This window comes from Pagrus pagrus (genome assembly GCF_965226575.1).
Source record: "Pagrus pagrus genome assembly, chromosome: 11".
NCBI classification, from domain to species: domain Eukaryota; kingdom Metazoa; phylum Chordata; class Actinopteri; order Spariformes; family Sparidae; genus Pagrus; species Pagrus pagrus.
The window spans coordinates 25,123,684-25,145,375 of NC_140195.1; the positions used below are offsets into that span (position 1 = coordinate 25,123,684).

Sequence of the window (21,692 nt, forward strand, 5' to 3'; positions counted from 1 at the left end):
GTTAAGTTTTCTAGGCTCAAAGCCAGGCTCAGTGTCACTCCTTGTGGCTACTAAAAATGGTGTAGTGCCCCTTTAGGATGCAGGATTTGAATGATGTGTTTTTTGAGGCTAGCAGCACTTTTGGATTTGGATGTCTGACAGTAACCAAAAGCTTCATCCAACCTGCTTAAAATTGGACCATTCTGCTGCCAGAAACCTGCAGAATCACTAAATATTCCTCTCTTCCCTCACAGTGGAATCGTATGCATAAAAAAATCATTCGGGGGTTAGGCAGCGTCTTCAGAAGAGATGTGAAGCGACTAATTAGAGATTCTGCACAGCTTCTGTTTTGGACCTTTTATTTCAAACACCATCCGCTTTCCTTATCTTCTGGATTCTTGTGTTTCACCCTGACCCCTCCAAGCCCTTTCAGCTCGGCCCAACCTGGCCAGGTCAGATTTCTCTATTCAGAGCAAAATCAATAGCAAACTAAAGGAGATCATTAGTCACTTGGCTTTCAAACGGAGCTCTGCCTCAGTTCCAGAAATACAGCGGTGAGATTACCACCCACAGCTCGGCAAATCCAAGACGTGGGGAGACGAACTAATTATTTGTGGCAGATAATTGCTCTCAGGTTGTGCTAATGCTACCACATGTGTGGGTGCACATACACAGCAGCTCTTTTCTGTGATGATATGGCCTTTCTCTCAACAAAACCTCATTAGATAAAATGTTTAATTAAAAAGAGGGTGTGAAAAACATTATTTAAGTGAGTAACTGCCTCATTCCAGTCACATACTGTAGTTTGGATCCCAAATGAGGAGTCGGTATCATCTCTCCATCATCCTTCTCTGTCTTGTTGAGCAATGTGAGCACATTTCTTCCAGTCATTAGGCGCTGCTCGATAAAAAACAAAGAAAAAGTGGGAAGCAACCTCCTCAAGTCAATTATTATGAAGTGTGACACAGGTGTAAGGTGGACTGACTTGAGTGTAACACGTTTGTATCTTCTCTTCTCAGGTTCAACACAGGTTCAGGAACGGGCACACTGGTTAGCAAAGTACAGGTCAATCAGGGCCGCTGGCATCAGCTGGTGGTGACTCGCAACCGGCGCAACGCCCTGCTCAGCGTGGACAACGAGCCGCACATCGAGGGCGAGAGTCCGCGCGGCACAGACGGCCTCAACCTGGACACTCACCTGTTCATTGGGGGAGTGACCGAGGATATGAAGGCGGAGTAAGACCTCTCATCTACTGTACAGTTACACAATGTGATGAAAACATCCAGGGAGTTAATCAAAATCCTTCAAATTAAACCTTTCAGTCTACAGCTTTTAATTTTGATTTCAGCAATCCAGTTTCCAATTTTTGCTTATTTTAATGACCAATTCTGATATTTTTGTCTAGAGTACATTCAACTTCCACGGCCAGATTAAGGCTGTAGGGCAAAAATTAGCTGTACTGCTAAAATATTGTAGTAGTCTAGCAAAACAGAGATTTATTTAATGATGTTTACCAAGTACATTTTGACACAGGCAGAACCCCACCGTAAAGCTTTTTATCTTTCCAGTTGATATTGTGCTTTAAAAGTTCATGTTCCCGAATACATTTCCAGTTAATTAAGTTACAACAACTGACCCATTGAATATGGACCATCCAAGGCCCACTGAGGGTCTGGGTTGCCCAGCTGATAATCCAGACTTTCTGGATCTCCTTTATTAGTTGGCTAAAGGACTTTGCAAACAAACAGCAAAGCAAAAGCCAACCAACCATCTTTTTCAACATGTTGATCTCTCGTTTGTAATTAGATACAGTCACTTTAAAGGCGCGATATGTAAGATTTGGACACCTGTCAAATTCATACTCAAAACAAAGTGGGGCAGCTTATCACCAGAATAACTGCTAACTCCTGCTAACTGTAGCTGCTGTTAGCTAGTTAGCTCAGTTAGCCGTGCAGCTAGTGGTTCGGACAGGGAGCTCAGGGACCAAGTCCTGCTCGTGTTTACACTGCTAGCACATGAGCTTTGGACCGGGATGGGCTGGGGCTAGCTGGTTAACATGCTAACTTGCGTAGATATCTCTAAAACACAGTACATAAACTCTTAACTATTTACATTCTCTCTTCTCTTTCTCTTTTCTAATTTTTGTTATTTTTTTTATGTTTTCAACTGAAATTCTTTCACAGCGCCCCTTTGACACTGAAAATAATCATCATCACCTTTTTCAGAATTTAAGAGGCAGTTGTTTTTGCACTTCATTGTTAAGAGAACAATTTGTAAGATATCACCAGAATTTCAGTTTAAATCATTAAAAAAAAAAAAAAAATGAACTAACATTATCAACAGAATGTGAAGAAACAACAGGGCTGACATTACATCAACACTGGTTTTGTACTGTGTTGCAGAGACCTTGCCCATCCTGTCTCTTAATACTACTTTCATACTGCAAGAGGCGAGTCTCAGCTGGGAGATATATGTCAGCGGCGACTTTTCACAAACTCTCTTAGCTTTGATTGTAATAAATGAACAAAATTTAAATCATTTTAATAAATAATTCAAAAAATTGTTATTATTATTGTATAAACTTTGCCCTTTGTATGATTTTGGATCACCCCTTGGTCTTATATTGTAGGACTGTACTTGAGAGTCATGTCAGTATACTGTAAGTAAAACATTGGTCGCTCCATAATTAAGCAGATTTTGATAAGAACTGTTGAACAATCTTAGAAACAGTAAGGATTTGAAGTCAATCAACAACTGGAAAGAAACTGAGTAAGACTCGAATGATATCATACGGTATACAGGATAGAGCATGTTCTTTACTCTCAGCTCTGTGTTATTAACTGAGGGTTGGTAGTGTAATAATTGTAACTGCAGGCTCTTTTAACATTACATTCCTCCCCTTGCCTTTTTTTACTTCAGTGTGAGGGAAAGGACAGCGGTGGCCACGGGTCTGGTTGGCTGCATCCGCATGCTGGACGTCAACAACCGTGTGCTCAACCTGCAGGAGAGTGGTGGTGACAGCCTGTACGGCAGCGGCGTGGGTGAATGCGGCAACAACCCCTGCCAGCCAAATCCCTGCAAAAACGGTGCTGCGTGCCAGGTCAAGGAGGCAGAGATGTTCCACTGCAAGTGCAGCAAAGGATTCTGGGGTAAGATGGCAACCAAAGCAGCGTTCTTAGTGGTCACACGGGGATTCCTGGACATTTTAAGAAGTTTATTCAGCTTTAAGTAGAAAATATGTAAATTCTTGTGCGAACTTTCTAACACCTTGTTAAAATAGCTCTACTTTGCCTTCTCTTCTGGGATTCACTGTGGTCATGACTTACCCGAAAATCCTAAGTAAGCTTGACAGCCTAATTTGACAGTGTAACTCATGCCCCTTGCAGGAGTGCTGGAAGTCATTTTGTAAACACCAACACCATCAAATCTGTGTCCAACACAGAAACGAGAGATTAAATGTTGACACGGCGCAGAAAACATGAAAACGTCCACCAAATGCTCAGTGAACGGCCTTTGGCCTATCTCTTCTCCCACATCCGTTCCTTCTCTTTTTCTCTCCCTTCAGCAGATGCCAACTAACAAGCAACTCAGAGAGAATATAGTTAAGAGCAGACACCATCAGGGCCTAGCCAAGTGTGCCCCTCGCTGGTTGTACCGCAGCCGACTACTGAAAGTTTCACACCAGAATCAAATTAATTGTCAGAGTTAACGTTTACGCTCGAATAGTAAAGGATTTTATACTCGAGCGGGGGCGGCTGGGCGGTTAGGGAAACCACCTTTCAGACAACTTTTAAGAGCCCTTTTCCTTGAATTTAAACTGCGGATCAATAAAGCATCACATTACATTATAATGGCCGTTCGTATAAGAGGTGCTTTTATGTTTTGTTGTTATTGAAAGCCGGAGAAGAAGCGAAGATAACCCTTTCGCTCCAAAGAATCATCGCTGTGATCAAATTTGTGTTGGCAACATGGTCCAAAATGAATGGTGTTGATGAGAATTGGACCATAGCCTGCAGACTCACATTCGAGTTAATTTTGTCATCATGTCAATTTAGAAACCGGCCAAGACTGCCGGCCTCGAAGGGAGGGAAGGATCACAGGAAAACAAGACAGAGAAAGTAAATGGGTGGAGTAAGGGGGAGATGTGAACATGTCAGGACAGCCTGATGAATGAGAGAGGTGAGAGAGAATTAGAGTTAAAAAGATAGGAGAGGATGTGAAGAAAAAAAAAGAGTGGTGGTAGGGCAGAAGTAAGAGAGGAGGATATAAGCTGGCTTTCAAAAGCATGAGTGAGGAAAAACGGGGGAGCCCTGTGAGCTCAGCGGGGATGGGGTTCATTAAAGCGCTCTCCTCACCACAGGCTCTGACTGCTAAAGTAATGACGGGTGAATTCAGATGGGCTGTGGCAGAGGGCAAAACCATCATCCACCAGACGCTCCCGATGCCTTTCCCACAGTCGGCGTTGGCCCAGAAACACGGCCGCGTGGCGGGGAAGCTCTCCACTGTTTAATCTGGACGTGTAATATTTCCAAATCCTATTAGAAAATGACCTCCATTACAGAGGAAATCCTCACACCCCGCTTCTTTTGTGTCTCCCCCTCCTCTCACATGGAATAAAAGAGAAAGCAGTTGAAATCATTGGTGGTTTTCCCATTGTGTGTGCGTAGGTCCAACTTGTGCTGATGTCCATGATCCATGCGAGCCCAACAGGTGCCATCCATCCTCTCAGTGCCAGGCGCTCCCCGAGGGAGGCTACAAATGCGAGTGTCCAACGGGACGTGAAGGGAGACACTGCGAGAAAGGTAATGTGACTAAACACTGTATATCCTGGTGTAAAGGGCCGTCCACACCATGGACCATCACTATAATGATAGCTGTAATTATAATGATGTGAGCATCCACACTGATGAACCAAAACGCTCTGTGAGCAGGGGGCGCCAAGTACTGGCTGCGTGATCCAGGTTAGGAATGGATATTGATGACCTGTTACTGCTGTACATCACGCAGAGAAACAAAAATGAATCCAGAAAAGATGAGAAAATCCAACGCTGTTACAAGAGTTGTCGACTTTTGAGAGAAATTTTAGTCATGCTTTTGTATGAGTAAGCATCAATCACAGATCATTAAAGAGGACCTCAGTAAAGACGAAACAAACTTCAGAGAATTGTGGATAATGTAGGCACCAGGTTTTGAAAAGAAAAGTGGAGACTTATTTTATGAGATTACATGCAGCTTCTTCTGGAGCCACAAAAGGCTTTATACTATTTTCTGACATATGCAGTAATACTCCCCAAGACCTGTAAAAACACTTTAATATGTAAAATTGGTGGACTTACCCTTTAACTCCATATATTTATAGCCCAGTTTTTCTCTCCAGTGCTTATCAAGAAAGACCAGTGTTTTGGTCTGGTTTCCCTCTTTCTGTGTTTTTTCTTTCCGCTCTGTGACATTTCCATCCATCCTGAATCGAAAAGGGAGATCAAACACAGAGAGACAGGAAGGAGGGGGTTGAGCCTTCAGGGTGGCAGGGTGGGTTGCAGAACTGAGGTAGATGATTGGCCCCGTCGGGCCATTCGCCACATCGACTCGGCTGCGCTTGTTAGCGGGTAAGCGGCAGCGAAGCCGCATTCTTCCCCCACTGCCTCCCTTGCTGCCTATCCGCCCACAGGTGTTGTGTTCAAACATTGTTGTTGCTACTGAGCTGCACACGGCAGAACCGGGCCACGGCTGGGGAAAAGACCAGAGCACGACTCAGCTGCTTTTGAAGTTCATCATTAGCACTTTCGGCGATGCCACATTCTGAAGTCTCCCCGTGGTTTTTCCTCCTCCCTGGCTTTTTAGATGTTGTCATGAATGTTTGCAGAAGTGACTTCTGTAACTGTGAATGACAGAGAACACACACACACTATCATGCATGTTCCCAACAAAAGAGAAACCCTTGGGAATTTAGAAAAATCCAGATTGGGATAGCCTCCATCCAAGTCCCAGTTCACAGGTGATTGAAATAAATTGAGGTGAACTAAAATCAATGCTGTGTGAGCGGCAGCGTCTCCCATCCCAAAAGGCTATTTTTTTCTCAGGAATCAATGAGATGACTAATCGCATCAGTCCTCCCTGCCCGCAGTGATTTATGGGAGCGTCAGTCAGCCAGAGTGTCAGCCCCAGACAGGAGCTCACAGATAAGGCGGCAGTCAGGCGGACGTACTCTCTCAGGGCTGTGCCGAGAACAGTTAAAAAGACAGGTAGCTCAGAGCCCACTCATCAGAACCCTGAAGGTGAATTAGTCATCGTATTAAGTGTGTGTAACGTACTGTGCACGCACGTTCAGTTGAGCTATGGTTTCCATTTCATTTCTGCCAGGGTTCGTCAGTGCAGCTCGCTGCTATAATACCCACCATCAAGGGCTTTTCTCAAGGGTGTTCCAATAGTATTGAATGGCCTCCTTCTCTATGTGCTTCTGCCCTGTGATAGTGTAAATCATTACAATTTAGTGATGAAAGCAGGATCACTTGAACTCAGCCAGTCCTTGAAAATATAACCGCAGGGAGGAGTTTAAATTTCAAGCAATGTTTTACATGCAGCACCTTAACTAAATTAAGCCACGGACCTGCTAACGTGTGTGCGAGAGACAGACAGTGTGTCTGTGATCCACACTGGAAGCATTTCTGTTGAGGAGCTGATTGATCGGAGGTGCGACCGGGGGCTCTGAGTGCAGCTACAAAGTTTTGTTCTGTGCGTTTTAGCTGCTCTGCTATTGCCTTTCCTGATTTTATATTGTTTTGATGGGTTTTTATTGCAAGTACTAATTAGGTAGCATTACTACAATATAAACAAAATTACCTCGGAGCTTCCCTCAGTGCTCGATGCAGCAGCTCCCTAAGTATCGCCTCTGTGGCGTTTATTTCGCAGGATAATTGTAAAAAAGTTCAACTTGACCAACTTTTCACGGTCGTCGAGCTCGACTCGTCTCGTGGGTTTCCCTGGTCACCCAACTCTCTCCACTGGCCGGACCTCTGGTGACTTATTGATCAGGGTGCTTTCATTTTGAACACAGGGTGAAATAGAGAAAAAACCCTCCACACTCCTCTATTAGAAACTACTTTCTGAGCAGCTCTGTTGCTCTGACAGAGTTCAGTTTAGTGCACATATACTTATTGTGTGTGCAAGACTATTTTTCCCTCTCCTCCATGGTGCTTGCCATCATCATTAGCAGTCTTCTGCACAATAGCTAATTAGCTTTCTCATCTCCGTCTGCCTTCCCCATCCCGACTCGACTCAGCTAATCCCAGCCAATTACGAATAAAAGCTTTCTTGCCTGCTACATAGGTATGTGTCTTGTGTGCGTGTGTGTATGCGTGTACGTGAGCGTCTCGTATTGCATATCCATCTGAATGATGCTAGTTTCTGCAAACAGCACCATAAACACATACCCCCGGGTGACACTTGAGTGATTTTTAATGTCAAGCCACTTGTTAGAAGGATGGCACGGTGCCTGTCCTAATCACTCCAGACAGCCAGAAACGGGACAGCCAGACGCAGACCCATCGCAAAGACATGAATTTGTAAAAAGGCCTGCCAAAAATACAATGGCTGCATTATTTCATGGGTCCCGGCTGTGGTGTTAAACTCTACATGTCTCCAAAGGTTCTTTGTCATACTGTGGCGGGCTGTGTAATCAGTCTGACATAAGGGTTTTTGAATTTTTTTGTTTGAATTTCTGTCAAGAGAAAGTCTTAATCCCAAAGGCTATGAAAACACAAATCCATCTCTTTCCATAACGCTGACAGGTTCCTCAAAGATACACTGACAATCCCCGGATTTTCAATTCTGTCAGCGACAAAAAAACGATACCTGAGGATGAATATAGTCTCTTTGTTTTTTCCAGTGGCTGAGAGGAGAGGGGCTTACATGCCGCTGTTCAACGGGGACTCTCACGTGGAGCTGAAGGGGCTCCATCTCTACGGTCACGACCTGCGGTAAGTCCCATGTGTCCGCATGAAACCCACACGGCTAAGACTGTGTGTTACTGAACACGTGATGTCGTGTAGTTTGTTCCGTGCCTCGGGCAGAGCTGCCTTATTTAAGCATGAGCTGAAGTAACAATACAATGTGTGAGAATTTGCCTTCCAAATTACACACTCATAATGAACAGGGAGCAGCATATCACCAGACTTACTGCTAACTGCTGCTTATGTCGCTGCCCTAGTTAGCTCATATGGTTGTGCAGCTAGCGGTTTGGACTGGGAGCCCCAGGACCAGGGGAGTGTCAGTGGTTTTACACCACTGGATCAGAAGCTTTGGAGCAGGGTGGGTCGGGGCTAGCTGGTTAGCATGCTAACTTCTGTAGATATCTCTGCACCACATTACATCAACATGTCAAACTGCTATTTATTCACACTCTGTTGGTCATTTTTTTTGTATCTCTCACTAATTTCCATATAAAAGAGAGCACCAGTGCACCGAAACAAGCAAACAAGACTCTTTTGATCATGCGCACAGTTTTCCCTGACTCTTGCGTGTGTTTGCAGCCAAAAGCTCAGCATGACAGTGATTCTCATGGCCAACGACTCCAACGGTTTGATCTTCTACAACGGGCAAAAATCCGACGGAAAAGGAGACTTCATCTCTCTGTCGCTCAATAACGGCATCCTGGAGTTCCGCTACGACCTGGGGAAGGGACCCGCTACCATCAGGTCAGCATCGTCGTCTAAGAGAGGGTTTACCTTACACAATGGGGGGAAAAACAACTCTATAAAGACTTGGGATTAATTGGGGTGACAGGCTGCAGGTATAATATATTCTATATGACTCACCTAAGTGTGTAATTTTAGGAGTAAGGAACCAATCCAGCTGAACGTGTGGAACACCATCAACCTGGAGCGCTCCAACCGCAAAGGAGAGATCATGGTGAACAAGAAGGACCCCGTCCGAGGGGAGGCACCGGTAAGAAAGGGCAACTACCAAGCTGCTGCTAATGGTTACCTTGCTTTTAGCATGCAGGACTGATAAGCCTTTGCTATGCTTAGCCTTGCTTGTGCCGTATATACTGTATTTGTTTGATCATGTCATCGCCACAACCTCGAGCCTCCGTGCTCCCTTTCGCCTTTGTCGTGACGGTTCAAACTCGCCACTTCAGGCACAGTTGAATCAGCAAACCTTCCCCCTTTGCTGAGGTTATCCACACTGGTTCACACCAGCCGCCTCTGCCGGGCTTGATTTGCTGGAAATACGGCGCTATCTCTCGACATACGTCAAGGTAAGAGGGAGAGCTCCAGATGTAGAGGGCCAGTTTGACAGGCTGTCTTAATTTTGGAAGTCCTGTAAAAAAAAAAAACCCTGCTTTTCAGCTTACTGACACACTGGAGATAAAAACTTGGTGTTGCATACAGAAAGCGAAAAGCAGCTTTTACTGCTGGTATACAGTCAATTTTATAAATTCAGCCTTTGAGGTGGTGTCTGGGGAGGTGGAGGCAGATAAAGCAGATAGCAGCAGCGAGAGGAGCGTAATGAAACTCCTCAGCCCCGCGTCTAGACCAATAAAGCAGGTACATGCTTCCAAATGAAGGCGATCTAATAGTTTGATAAGCCTGTAAGTCATCCAATTATATTAAACAGTGTAATTTGTGATTATGAACATGCACTCTGTCAACTCCATCATCTTCCACTAAGACGCGATGCTCTCCTCCGCTTTTTTTTTTTCCCCCTCTCTCTCGCTGCTCCGTCCTTCCCCCACCGCCTCCCATCGTCCGTATGGTAATTGTGTTTTACTCCAGCAACACAGGCAGAAAATCTTATTAAAAGGAGGAGAGCAAGGGAAAAGCGAAGATGGTTGGGGAGGGGGAGAACGCTAAGGGATGAGCTGAGACTAGTTATGGAGCTCAATGCAGAGAGAAGCATCCAGTATGGCTCTCAGCTAATTCTCCCCCCTGCTCCTGCTGTAAGAACTAAGGGGGAGTTTCGGGAGGCTTTTGCTCAGAGAAGCACATATCATATCAAAGGTGGTCACACACAGGCACATGTGTGGATACAAAGTGCATGCTGGGAGTGTTCAACATATCAAAGAGGGCTCGGGCCGCCAGCATGATGGAGTACATACTTTGAATGGCACACAGGTACAGATAGGAGGAACAAAAATCTCAGTGAATGGCAGCAGTCTGTAAATGAGGTTGAGTTAAGTGGCACAACTCACCGTCCCTCTTCCATGGAGTTTTTTTTTCCTTTCATCTTTTCTTAGTGGCACCAGCTGCTTCGTGCATGCCCTTCTTAGACCTGCTGCCTCATTTGCATCCAGTGTAAACACGTGCACAGCTTTGTGGGTTGTGTGTGTATGTACAGTGTACAATGCTAAGGTGCATGTGAAAAAAAAGTGGGCTCTTCACATTCCGTATATTCTTATTTACAGGAGACACATTATGCTCATTTTCAGGTTCACAATTTAGTTTTGACTTACTGCTAGAATGGGTTTACATGCATTAATGTTCGAAAAACACAAGCAGTTCTCTCATACTGTCTAAAACGCTCTATTTGAGCTCCTGACTCTTCCTGGCCCCCCTTCCTGAAAACCCAGTGTGCTCTGATTGGTCAGCTCACACACGCCTGACCCAGCAACGCTAACAACAGCAGAGCAGCTGTGCTAAATCACTTATTACGTGCCAAACTGGCCGCTTGGCATACATTATGCAAATGCGAGACACGGTGCCGTAGTGTGATGTCACAAAGTCACAGAATTGCAGGCTTTACTGACGAGGTGTTTCAGAAAAAACGAAAAAGCATAATATGTCTCCTTTGATATACTTACCTCACTTGTCTGTGCTACACTGCAGCTATGTTTAATGCTCTTACAGATGTGCCCAGTGTGAATGTGTGTGTGCATCAGAGTGTGTGCATGTGTTTCGTGGAGCTTCTGCACTCGCCTAGCTCTGCATGCCTCTCTGTGCACAGACACTTACTAGTCTTCCCCTAATAACTCTCTTCCTCCCTATTTTCTTTTCTTCTCTATGATGTGCTGTCTGGAAATAAGAAATCACGCAAGGTAATGAGACAAGTCCCAGTCACACCTAAGCCCATATTTCATTTGAGTCGTTCACTACGTCCTCTCACCCCCATCTCTCCATGCAACAACAGCACAGCAATGAAAAAAAGTAAAAGAAGGTACTTCTGCAGAGCTGCGGGCAGCTTTAAAGGTGCCAGTTCTGTAGAAAAACTTCGCCATTTCATATTCCCATACATGCACACACACACACAGCACCGAAGTAGAGACGCTCTTAAAGAACACGGTTTGGCTTTCACCTCGGCCCATCTGCTGTGGGGGTGGAAGAGGGTGGGAAGGTGGGTGGGAAGAAGGAGAAGACACAGTCATCTTTGTGACGGCCATTGTTTTTAGCAACAAAGAAACGTCTTCATTAGGCCGGCGTAGGCGGGGATATCACGCCAGTGCCGCGTGGCTGTCGAGAAGCGAGAGCGAAGGCAGGGGAGGCGAGCGAAGGGTAGGAAGTATACCGGAGGAGACGGTGAGGTGCCAAGCCAAGCCGGGCTGTTCTTTTGTCATCTGCTCTCACTTCTTTTCTGCAACAGGAACAATCCGCCATAATATCACAAAGTCGCTCACTCTTTCACCCACTCACTCACCCCATTACAACACTCACCGAGCGAGAATCACTCCACAGCTGTCCTCTCTCACCAGGTGCAGATTATTCCCTGTTTGAAACAGAACATTGCATGCAATCGTAGAGTCATAGGAAAGTTACCTTGCACAGGTACAGTGAGTAACACATTAAGAGGGAGTGACATCTCAAACAAGATCAAAAAGTCCAAGGGAACAGGTTCAGTGTCAGTCACCTGCAGAGATAGTGAGTGTTACCGAGCAGTAAGGTGTACATAAAGAGCCTGAGGTGGCCAACTCTGCCCTGCAGTTGGTAACAACTTTTGTTTGAGCCCAAAGGCACCAGCCACAGCTGGGTCCACCAGCCTTGGCCAAGGTCCCCGCCCCGTCGCTGTTGGAAGCGGCTCAAGGTGCAGTGACACAGCCCCGGGCTTCAGCCAAGCACTGCTGCCTCGTGCACTCCAAATCCCATCCTAAATAAAAGCATAGCCGGTGCCAGCTTGCCGGCACAAAGCCTGTTTATTTGGCCCCTTCCATCATTTTTCCAGCAATTAACTCCACTTTACCCCTCTGGCAATTACTGCTCTACATAAAATAAAGATCATTAATTCCCTCCTTCTGAAGTGGGCAGGCTCTTCCCTGCAAAAGGAGGAAGCGGCACCTTGCTAATGCAAAGCAATTGTCCCAAAGGTTTGGTGGAAAGAATCGAATTTCATAGCCGTCTGCTGCGCAAATGAATTGCAATTAATGTGTCTCCACACTCAACTGTTTGAAAGGTCGGTGCTTATGATCAGCCATTCATTAGAGATGTCTGTAAAGAACCGTCCATATCTCAAGTCCAGCCTGCTCCTGATTTCCCTTTGTAGTCTCTTTTTATGTCTCCAAGATAGAGGATAATTGACCACTCTCTCTGAGAGACGTAGAAATCAATTATGTTGTAATGTATCAAGTGTATTGACGTGGAGAGAAGGCAAGGAAGTGCAGTTTAAAGCCTCTGCCAGCCACAATATGGGTAAATCCTTTCTTTTTAATGGGACAATCTATACGAATGTGACATGTCTGCAAATGTGGTTTATTAATCTCACTCTTTATAAGGATGCAACTTATATCATGCTCCCTGGACACAAGCACATAGCTCACCAAAGTAAAACTGTAAACCACCAAGTCCTGAACAGAAAGCCTCCGAGATAAAAGTGCAGACTGCAAAGATTAAATTGGACATTTTCTTTAGTTTGCACAGTTCCAGCTCACCCGTTGATACCTCTTTGTGTCCTGTCTCATCAGAACATGCACGTAGACCTTAACCTCAAAGAGTCTCTTTTTGTTGGCGGAGCTCCCGACTACAGCCGACTGGCAAGAGCCGCTGCACTCACGGAGGGCTTCAAAGGAACAATCCAGAAGGTAAATGTTTACAAGCCTCTGTTTGTTGAAGGAGTATTGTGTCATTGTATTCTACGGATGTATACATTTTGTTTAAAGAATCAGGGCTCTTGTGCCTTCGTAGAAAATCCAACCCCTAAGTTATTAGCTGTCCAGCTGTCATACTACAGACCCCCGTATTAGTGATTTTCCATTATAAGCTCACGCTGTGACGGGCAGTGACTCTGCTCATTTGGATTAGCGTGCACTAATAATAGAATGCCCATTTTTGAAGTCCCTCCCTTTCGCTACTCTCAGATCTTTCCCTGACAGCTTTCCAGTTTCTTTTTTTCTTCGACTTTCCAGCAAAAAGCTCGTCTCTGAGTGCCAAAAATAACCCAGTAGAACAAAGGCAGGATGTTACTGTTTGTGCAAACTTGTCATTAGTTCTCCTCTGCAAACTTTCCCTTGACAGTTTCGAGCAAATCAAAAGCTAAATGTGGCGTTTGTCTTACTGGGCCTGTAGGGAATAGTTAATTATGAGGAAGATGGGATGTACTCTCAGTTTGATGTCCCTGTTTAACATGTGTGTTGTATCAACATCCAACTCACGACAGATTTTCCTGTGTGGTAACCATGTGGAATTCATACCGAGAGGAAGCACATATCAGAAGAATTTGTGTCATTGTAAACAGTTGTTTGCGCTTCTGATGTGTTGTGATAATTAGGTTTAATGATCATTCAGCAGAGAGCACAAAGCCCCATAACTCAATGCTTTCCTTTGGACAACAACCAAGAGCGGTGACAGATGATAATCTTCGAGTGCTCTTTGCTAAAGAGAGAAAAATTAAATCAGATAAATGTGACAGCGAAAGCAGTTTAAAAGCGAGATAAGAATCATAAAGGTAGCCCTCCAAGGAAAGCTGAAAAACAATTAGTATTACACAGAGTACTACATAAACAGGTCGATGAAAATAGGTTTGAAGAGGTTATTTATGATATTATACTTAAGCTTGTAGACGCGTTCATCCAAAAGCTTTCTTTGGGGGAAATCACAACCCCGCCCTTCCCAAATACCCAGTCTGCTCTGATTGGTCAGCTCACACATGCCTGACCCAGCACCGCTAACAGCAACAGGGCAGCTGCGCTAAAATCAATTCTGACGTGACAGCGCTAGGCATAAATTATGCAACTGTTTGACTCTGTGATGTCATAACATCATCATGATCTTATAACAGTAAATATTTCAAATTCACTTCTCTATATAGTAGTTTTTCCGAGCTATTGCAGCCGTCATGACATGTAGGACCTGGGTGAGCATGGTTTCCTTAGTTACACAGGTGTTGGGGCTTTCGTCGTATAGAAGTGGGTGTGGTTTCCCTCTAAAGTCGGATGAAAACATGATGGAAAAATCCAGCCTGTATTTTGTAACTAGGCATTCAAAATGAGCTCTATATTGCTTGCATTATGCCATCAATAAATGGCTCTGAAAACATATTTTCTCAATCAGCTTCTTACTGTGAATAAACTAGCCGAGAGCAAACATCCATAAACATTTTCTCCCAACAGACACAGAACACTTTGGATTATTTAACAGTTTTTGTCCTGCCTTTTCTCAGTATTTTGATGTGGGCAGGGCTGAGTTAGTTGGAACATAATGTTGCTGTAACAGTGACTTCCTGATGATATGAAAATAAGTTTTTTATTGTATTTAAAAGGGTACTCCTGTGGTTTTGAATAATATAATGTAATAATGTAGGGTCACAAGAGACAAGTTCAAAAGTCAGAATCAGTTGCAGAGTCCAAGTTACTCCAACTTTCAGTCCTTTTTTATTCATCAAAAAGTTTGGATACTACATTTCCCGTGCAACCAATGGCATTTCTGTTGGACCCACACTGCCTAGTAAACACCTACACATGTGTGGTCTCCAAGCTGAAGGTGAGACAACCCTGACGTCATCATCAGGGTTATTTTCTCAGACAGTCAGAAACTTGTCCATAACCACAGAAGACATGAAACAACTGTTGTTATGACATGACCAGTAAGCTGACCTTCATTGTGTAATATATGTGAGAAATCCTTGGTGTGTCCCTTTAACCGTGTGTCTCCTGCTCCCAGATCATTCTGATGGGTACCCCCATCCTCAGAGAAGAGAACTCCATGCGCTCTAGCAATGTAGCCATGTTCCAGGACCACCCATGTTCCCAGGAGCCCTGCCACAACGGCGGTCGCTGCAACCCCCAGCTGGACACCTACGAGTGCGTTTGCCTCAGTGGTTTCTCAGGGGGACACTGTCAGAACAGTGAGTATCTCTGGCCGTCATTTTCTGTCCTCACAGCCAAATTACATCACCATCTTGATGCTGAAACCTGTTTGTTACACTAAATATATTTGTTAGTATGAGTACGATTGGTCTACATGTAAACCTGTGGGTAGCAGTACTTGCTGGCTTGAGATCAGCTTATTATGGCAGTGTAAAACTGCAGTGAGTCATTGTAACTGTAGAAATTGTTCTGTTTCCTCATCCAACATTATTTGGTTTTACTCTAAAAAGAAACATGGCAGCATTTTGGCTGCTTTAAAGTGTAGTGTGAGTGGGACAGAAATCAGTGACACTTTATGTAACACAGCTTGTTCTTGGCTTGCGTCACTCGTAGATGAACTCCTAGTCTCATTTATAATCTGCTTATAAGACCTTTGTTTCAATTGTGTTCCGCGTAGGCAAGGTAACGATGTCGATACTAGACAAGTGATGTCTCTTTTATGTCACGGTTATTATGTATTGATTTCAAACTAAAGCAGCAGTTATGAAAATGATGAAACGTGTCGACTGAATATTCATGAAACGCTCTTTTCAAGAGTTGCACATCCCTTTCATCATCTCCCTGTCACTCTGCGAGACGTACACTCATACTGCCTCGATCTGTCTTACATACTCAGTCACTGCCTTCGCCATTAACCTTGTGCGTGTGGCCGGCTGTCCCTTTCACGTTAATTAAAACTACAAATGCACCCGCACTCTTCCCCTGCCCCATTTGCTCACACTCCATTGCCTTCAGCTCCGATAACTGAACCCTCTCTCTCTTATTGATTGGTGTGATCTCATCCCCTGAACAATCCCCCCCCCCCCCCCCCCCCCCCCTTCTTCTGTCACAGCCATCTATGAGAAGTCTGCCGGAGAGACCGAGGCCATCGCCTTTGACGGGCGGACGTTCATCGAGTACCACAATGCCGTTACAAAGAGGTAAGGAAGAGGACAAGGGGAACATCCCCATCTATTCAGCTTCATCCAACATCTCCATTGTAAAAAGCTATTAGCCAAATAACCCCTCTGTCTATCCATCTCCTCCCTTGGTAAGCCGTTATGACACTGGTGATGATATCATCAGTGCTCCGGCTTCAGGGTGAACTAGGCGCTTGGCTAATAGCTCGTCCCCTCCATCTATGGCAGTCCTGACAGGATTTTACTAATTAGCGAGACGCTTAACAATGAGAGTGTTGCCTTGAGCACGCTCAGTCCGTTCTGTGGTCCACTGCTTAACACACACTGGACAGAACTCACGCATGATTAAACATTTTATCATTATTTTGAATGTGTGAATGATTGTTCCTCGGTATTCAAAAATGTTACACCCTTGAAAGGGAAACGAGCTGATGACGCAAGTGTAAAATGGTGGAAATCCTGTTCCTTTAGGCAGCCGATGAGACGTTTTGACTCTCCCATCCATCTACAAGGTTGGCAAGATTGTGCCTCCAGGTTGGCACAAACAAAAATGTTTACGTGACAAACCTGAAAAGACATCAAGCATACGGCTCTATATCTTCGTCTCGCAGCTCTTCACACAAACACTCCAAAGTGTGAAAGCCGGGCCACAGTCTGCAGATCGTCACGCTCGCACAGAGACACACAACTCACAAACAACTGGCTGGAGAACTCTGTCGTATACGTGTGTGTGTGTGCGTGTGTTTGCTCTTCTTTCCAGTAGTCCCGTCCTTCAGTCTGACCGCCCTTGTCTTTGTCCGCACATGTCTTGTCTCATATGAATGTCCTTCACTGTCTTTCCTTCTCACTCAAGCCAACTGACCAATGAGATCCCAGAGTAAGTAGACTTTACGACTGGGTGTTCGCCCAGCTTCCAATCAAGCCCAACTAACAGCAACCAGAAAACGCCATCTTTGATAGTTAACCCAAATGAAGAGATTAAAGCACATTCAGTTTGCTGTCATAATTTCCACACAGAAATCATCCTCAGCGTTAAAGTCAAATTTCTATTCCAAGCTCCACATCCCTGATTTAATTTGACAGATTTCATTATTTTAAACACATCTCGCAGCGTCATAAGATCCTTCTTTTTTTACTTTCCAGTCCAAAAATGGAAGCATGAATGTGTGCATGAGAAGCATTGTGCTCAACCCCCCCAGAGAAAATGAATTGCTGTACCAAGAATGTGCAATATTATATGCATGGTTGTAACTCGTTCATAAACAAAATGAATTGCCTTGCACTTTACGCTGAATGGCATTATCTGTTATATGGGAAATGAATGAGACCCGTTGAAACCTGCAAGAAGAGGATACATTAAACACCCCTTAACCTAGTTTCTGGTGCCTGTAGAGTTTCTGCCTGGGAAAACCCGCGGTCATGACTTAGTTATTAAGGGGTTTTTCTTCCCGCTCATTAGCTCGGTAAGTAACCTCCTTTTAAAAAATCCCACAAAGCGGCGATGCAGAATTCAGCTCAAATTAAGCCGACTGGATTCAGCCCAGAGTTCCAATCCACGCCAGGGCTTCTGTCATTTCGTTTTTGCCAGATCTCTAACTGTAATTGTGAATAATTACGGAGTCGGCCGTACCGAGAGGCAGTGACATGTTAATCACAGATTTGTCTCCCTTTGTAGATTAGACCTCCAATTGAGATCTCTCTGCAGTGTGTAGCCATGGGCATCAATCTCACTTAGCAGGAGAGGACAGTGGTCCTTGGAGCCAGACTGTCAAAAGTTTAATGGATGTCACATTTACTAAGAGCCACAGTGAGCGTGAATCTAAGCAAACCAGAGCCCTGGCGCGGCACTCCGGAGGCGTGCCGATCAATTCAGCATGATTTGATTTTGTGAAAGAAATGAATACATTTCTTGAGAGGCTGTTAAGAGCCGGGCGAGGCCAAAATGTCAAGCGCTCACCTTGGGTTAATGTTCCTGTTACTATTTACGGCACCCTTTGATCGCCCCTCCTTCACCTCTCCGCCCGTATGTGAAACCACAGGTTGATTTTAGCTCAAAGCCCATTATTTCAGCGACAAATCATAACTCACCGCCACTCTCCACTGGTGTGGTGCTTGACCCCATTTTTTGGCAATTGCCCATTTTTTTTTAATTCATCGCTTCCATCTCTTGACAGAAGATAATTGCCGCTGCACCGTGGCGTGCAGCCCTCATAAATATAAAGAAGTTGTCCAATAATTGGACACTTGACTTACAGCAGCCTTTGAACTGGTGTGGACACTGACTATGAATGTACTTAATCTTGATTCTCAAAAAAAAAAAAAATGCTTCATCCCAGGGCATTTTGCTGCATTAGCCTTCCATCTTGATCCGACTAGTTCCCTTGAGAATCTCCTTTAATGGTTGTGGTGTGATCAGGGCTAAGCTACACACTTCCTATGATCACACGTCTGTTGTTATCGACTGTTGACAGGGTCGATATTGTAGTAGAGCGGATAAGTTATGCTTTTTGCAGCTCCAGGTCTAAACCAGACCTCTGTGAGTCACCCAGCGGACTCACAACCCCCTTCCTTCCTCCCCTCCTTCCCCTTCTTCCTTCTTTCCTTCTGGCCTCTTGCGCTTACACTGCATGCCGTTGACTCTCTCCCCCTGCTCCCTTAAGTCCCGAGTCTCTGGAAAACCCATCTGACCAGAGGTGAGTCTCTCAAAAGCTTTTAGACTTTGGTGCTGTACACTCGCCTCTCCTCGCTTCCTCATCCCTCCCCTTCTCTTCAGACAAACCCCTCCCTGACCTCTCACAGGGCTAAACCCTCCTCCGCAGGGACAACATTGTTTCCATTAGTGAGATAGAGTTACCAATACGAAACACAAAGAGCCTCTGCTTATGCTTCAATTAATTCTGAAGTTCAGAGCTGTGATAAAACCAGCCTGAGCTGCAGCCTCTTTGCAGTAGCTGTCCTCCCTGATGGCTTTTTATTATTCTAACCACTACTGCCACCTGGAGTTTAAATGGAGGACAGCACCCGGAGTAGCCTTCTGAGAATTTAAATACACGTAATGAGTAGATAAAATCCCTCCATTTACAAAAAGAAACAGCAGCACTCGAGAAATCTCTCAAGTCGGTGGTGTATATGAGATTTAGAACGCAGCGCGCCGGCGTTGTTTTATTCATGATATATTCAGCACTTTTAATAACCTTGACCTTATCACTGACAAGCCGCTCCGATGGAGATTTATTGGGCCCTGTAAGCTCTTTGAGGGTTTGCCAGGAGAGGGTTCACTGAGCTGTATTTGTGCATTTTTTTCCCTCTCTCTCTGAAAGGGAAAAAAGCAATGGTGCTCTTAAATCATACTTTTTTTTTTGTTCCTGTTTACCTCAGCGGGTTCAGTTAATGAAGGGGGTCAAACTTTCTAACCTAAGCATGTTTTTGAAGGAGGAAATCAAATTTGATTCTGGATTCTTTTCCCACTGCCGCTGAGGTGAACCGGCGTGATCGTTGGCCTGAGCTGTCAGAGTTGCCTTACTTTAGGCCAGCAGTCAATAAACTTCAAAGCTAAATATCATCCATCATTGCTTCTGTACCAGCTCCTCTTTTCACTGTTGCTCATTATCGAAAAGAAAATACTCGGAGAAACTACTTCTTACAGCGTAAGAAGTGAGAAGGTGCCAGTTTCTCTTTCTCCCCTCCCATTTCCTGTCCTGTTTGTACTCCCATGAGCCTCTCTGCCTGCTGTGCTGACTCCTTTGTCTTGTTGTCTGTCTTGTCTAATCTTTGTCTCCAGCTTTGCGCTGCTCTTGTGTCTTTTTATCCATGTGTCATTGGTTCTCTGTCGTATGTGTCCTCACCTTGTCTTTGTCTTTGTGTTGAAATACCCTTTGAAGAAGGTAGAAGTAGATCCGCTTGGCAGATGTGCAGACATTTGCACAGATGTTTGCAGATGACGTGCACACACAGTCGCACCCACACACCCAAATTAAAAAGTTTGATTCTCTGGATGCCTGCTGGACCTTCAAAGAACAGAGGAAGGGTGTTCGTATGGAGGACTGAATGTATGGTGGTGTTTGTGTGCGCACACATACAGCGGAGGCACATCGCAGTGTGTATTCGTCTCGCACATCGGTGACAGTGACGTACAGTGCCTCTTAAGGATTGCTGGAAGTCGCCTAGTCTCTGCATCCAAATCACCCCCGCAGCTGTAGCAGTCAAGAGACTGGAGATCAAACAGCTGCCTGAAAAACACACACTCACACACACTCAGAGCAACACAGGAAGCACTGAGCAGCAATGCCGCTCCGGCTCAGTAGGATGTAGGAAAGCTAATAGCAAAACAGCCCCCTGCTACTCAGTCTGCATCCTTAATATTCACTGTAACTCTGTTAGTGTGAGGCTGCAGAGCACTAGCTACAAAGCTGTCTGGCGACACAACACACAGCGCCACATGTAAAGGCTTGAATTATGGGTAATGTACCCTGGAGAACAGCAGAGGTCCCTTTACTTTACATATACAACTGAGCTGCGTCAGCTACGTCAAAGATTGGAACTCTTTTTGATGAATTGGGCCAAAAGCTAACAAATGTATTTTCTGTTCTCCTAGTGAGAAGGCTCTGCTGGTGAATAAATTTGAGCTGAGCATCCGGACGGAGGCGACCCAGGGCCTGGTGCTGTGGAGCGGGAAGGGCGTGGAGCGCTCTGACTACATCGCCCTGGCCATCGTGGACGGACACGTCCAGATGACATACGACCTGGGCTCCAAGCCCGTGGTGCTGCGCTCCTCTGTGCGCGTCGACACCAACCGCTGGATACGCATCAAGGCCAGCAGGTAAGATGGGAGATGACAGGTATCTGGGGATGAGGAGTGAAAGCCTCTACAGTTAGACCAGGATTAGACTTAATCCATATTGTATTTGTGTTGCTGCAAACTGTGTGATCTCTTGCATGAATTCTCTGCTGCACGGTGATCCCTTGCACTGGGACGACTCTGATTAGTTTCAGATTAAGGTTACTTTCATGCCTGGTCATGCATGAGTATGAGGCATCGCACATCGAATTGCTTAGACACATTACTGGATGTTCAAAAAGGGAGAACATGTGGCGACATCCCAACACATTTTGGCACATTACGGAAAATGTGTCCAGGAAATACATTAATTAAATACTGTAAGTAGAAACTCTTAACAGTATCTTTTTTTAGCATGTGCGCTGTTTACATGCAACACAATGAAAAAGAAAATGAAAATGGAATAAAATTAGATTAAATGAAAGACCAGGAATTCACACAACTTAATTTAGGAATATGCAATATGCAAGTACAGAAGCAGCTGAAATAATGAAGACGGGGAAAACGATATTTCAGCAGGGGGACCCTCTTGTCAAGACAGGTCCTTTAGATCCTGCTCTTATGTCAGATGACAGTAGTGAATATTAATATGATTTACCTCAAATAACCACAGTAAGTTTTTGGGGCCAACCTTGCTACCTTTTGCTGACTGGTTATTCAGTCTCGTAGACATTTTGTATATACTTGCACA

General features: G+C 44.9%; 1 protein-coding gene across 7 annotated transcripts in view; it reads left to right on the forward strand.

The window, feature by feature from the left end:
- Positions 1–21,692, forward strand: part of agrn (agrin) — a 276,308-nt gene that overhangs the window by 247,150 nt on the left and 7,466 nt on the right. For 3 of the 7 annotated variants that reach the window (XM_084365476.1, XM_084365481.1, XM_084365480.1), the window contains 12 exons: positions 999–1,214; positions 2,899–3,128; positions 4,647–4,781; positions 7,865–7,955; positions 8,508–8,672; positions 8,811–8,922; positions 11,000–11,011; positions 12,866–12,982; positions 15,060–15,243; positions 16,098–16,185; positions 18,825–18,857; positions 20,759–20,983. In XM_084365476.1, the coding sequence (XP_084221602.1) occupies positions 999–1,214; positions 2,899–3,128; positions 4,647–4,781; positions 7,865–7,955; positions 8,508–8,672; positions 8,811–8,922; positions 11,000–11,011; positions 12,866–12,982; positions 15,060–15,243; positions 16,098–16,185; positions 18,825–18,857; positions 20,759–20,983 (1,608 nt within the window). The remainder of the gene's footprint in view (positions 1–998; positions 1,215–2,898; positions 3,129–4,646; positions 4,782–7,864; positions 7,956–8,507; positions 8,673–8,810; positions 8,923–10,999; positions 11,012–12,865; positions 12,983–15,059; positions 15,244–16,097; positions 16,186–18,824; positions 18,858–20,758; positions 20,984–21,692) is intronic. The other 4 variants (XM_084365479.1, XM_084365482.1, XM_084365478.1 and 1 more) reach the window with 3 other exon arrangements.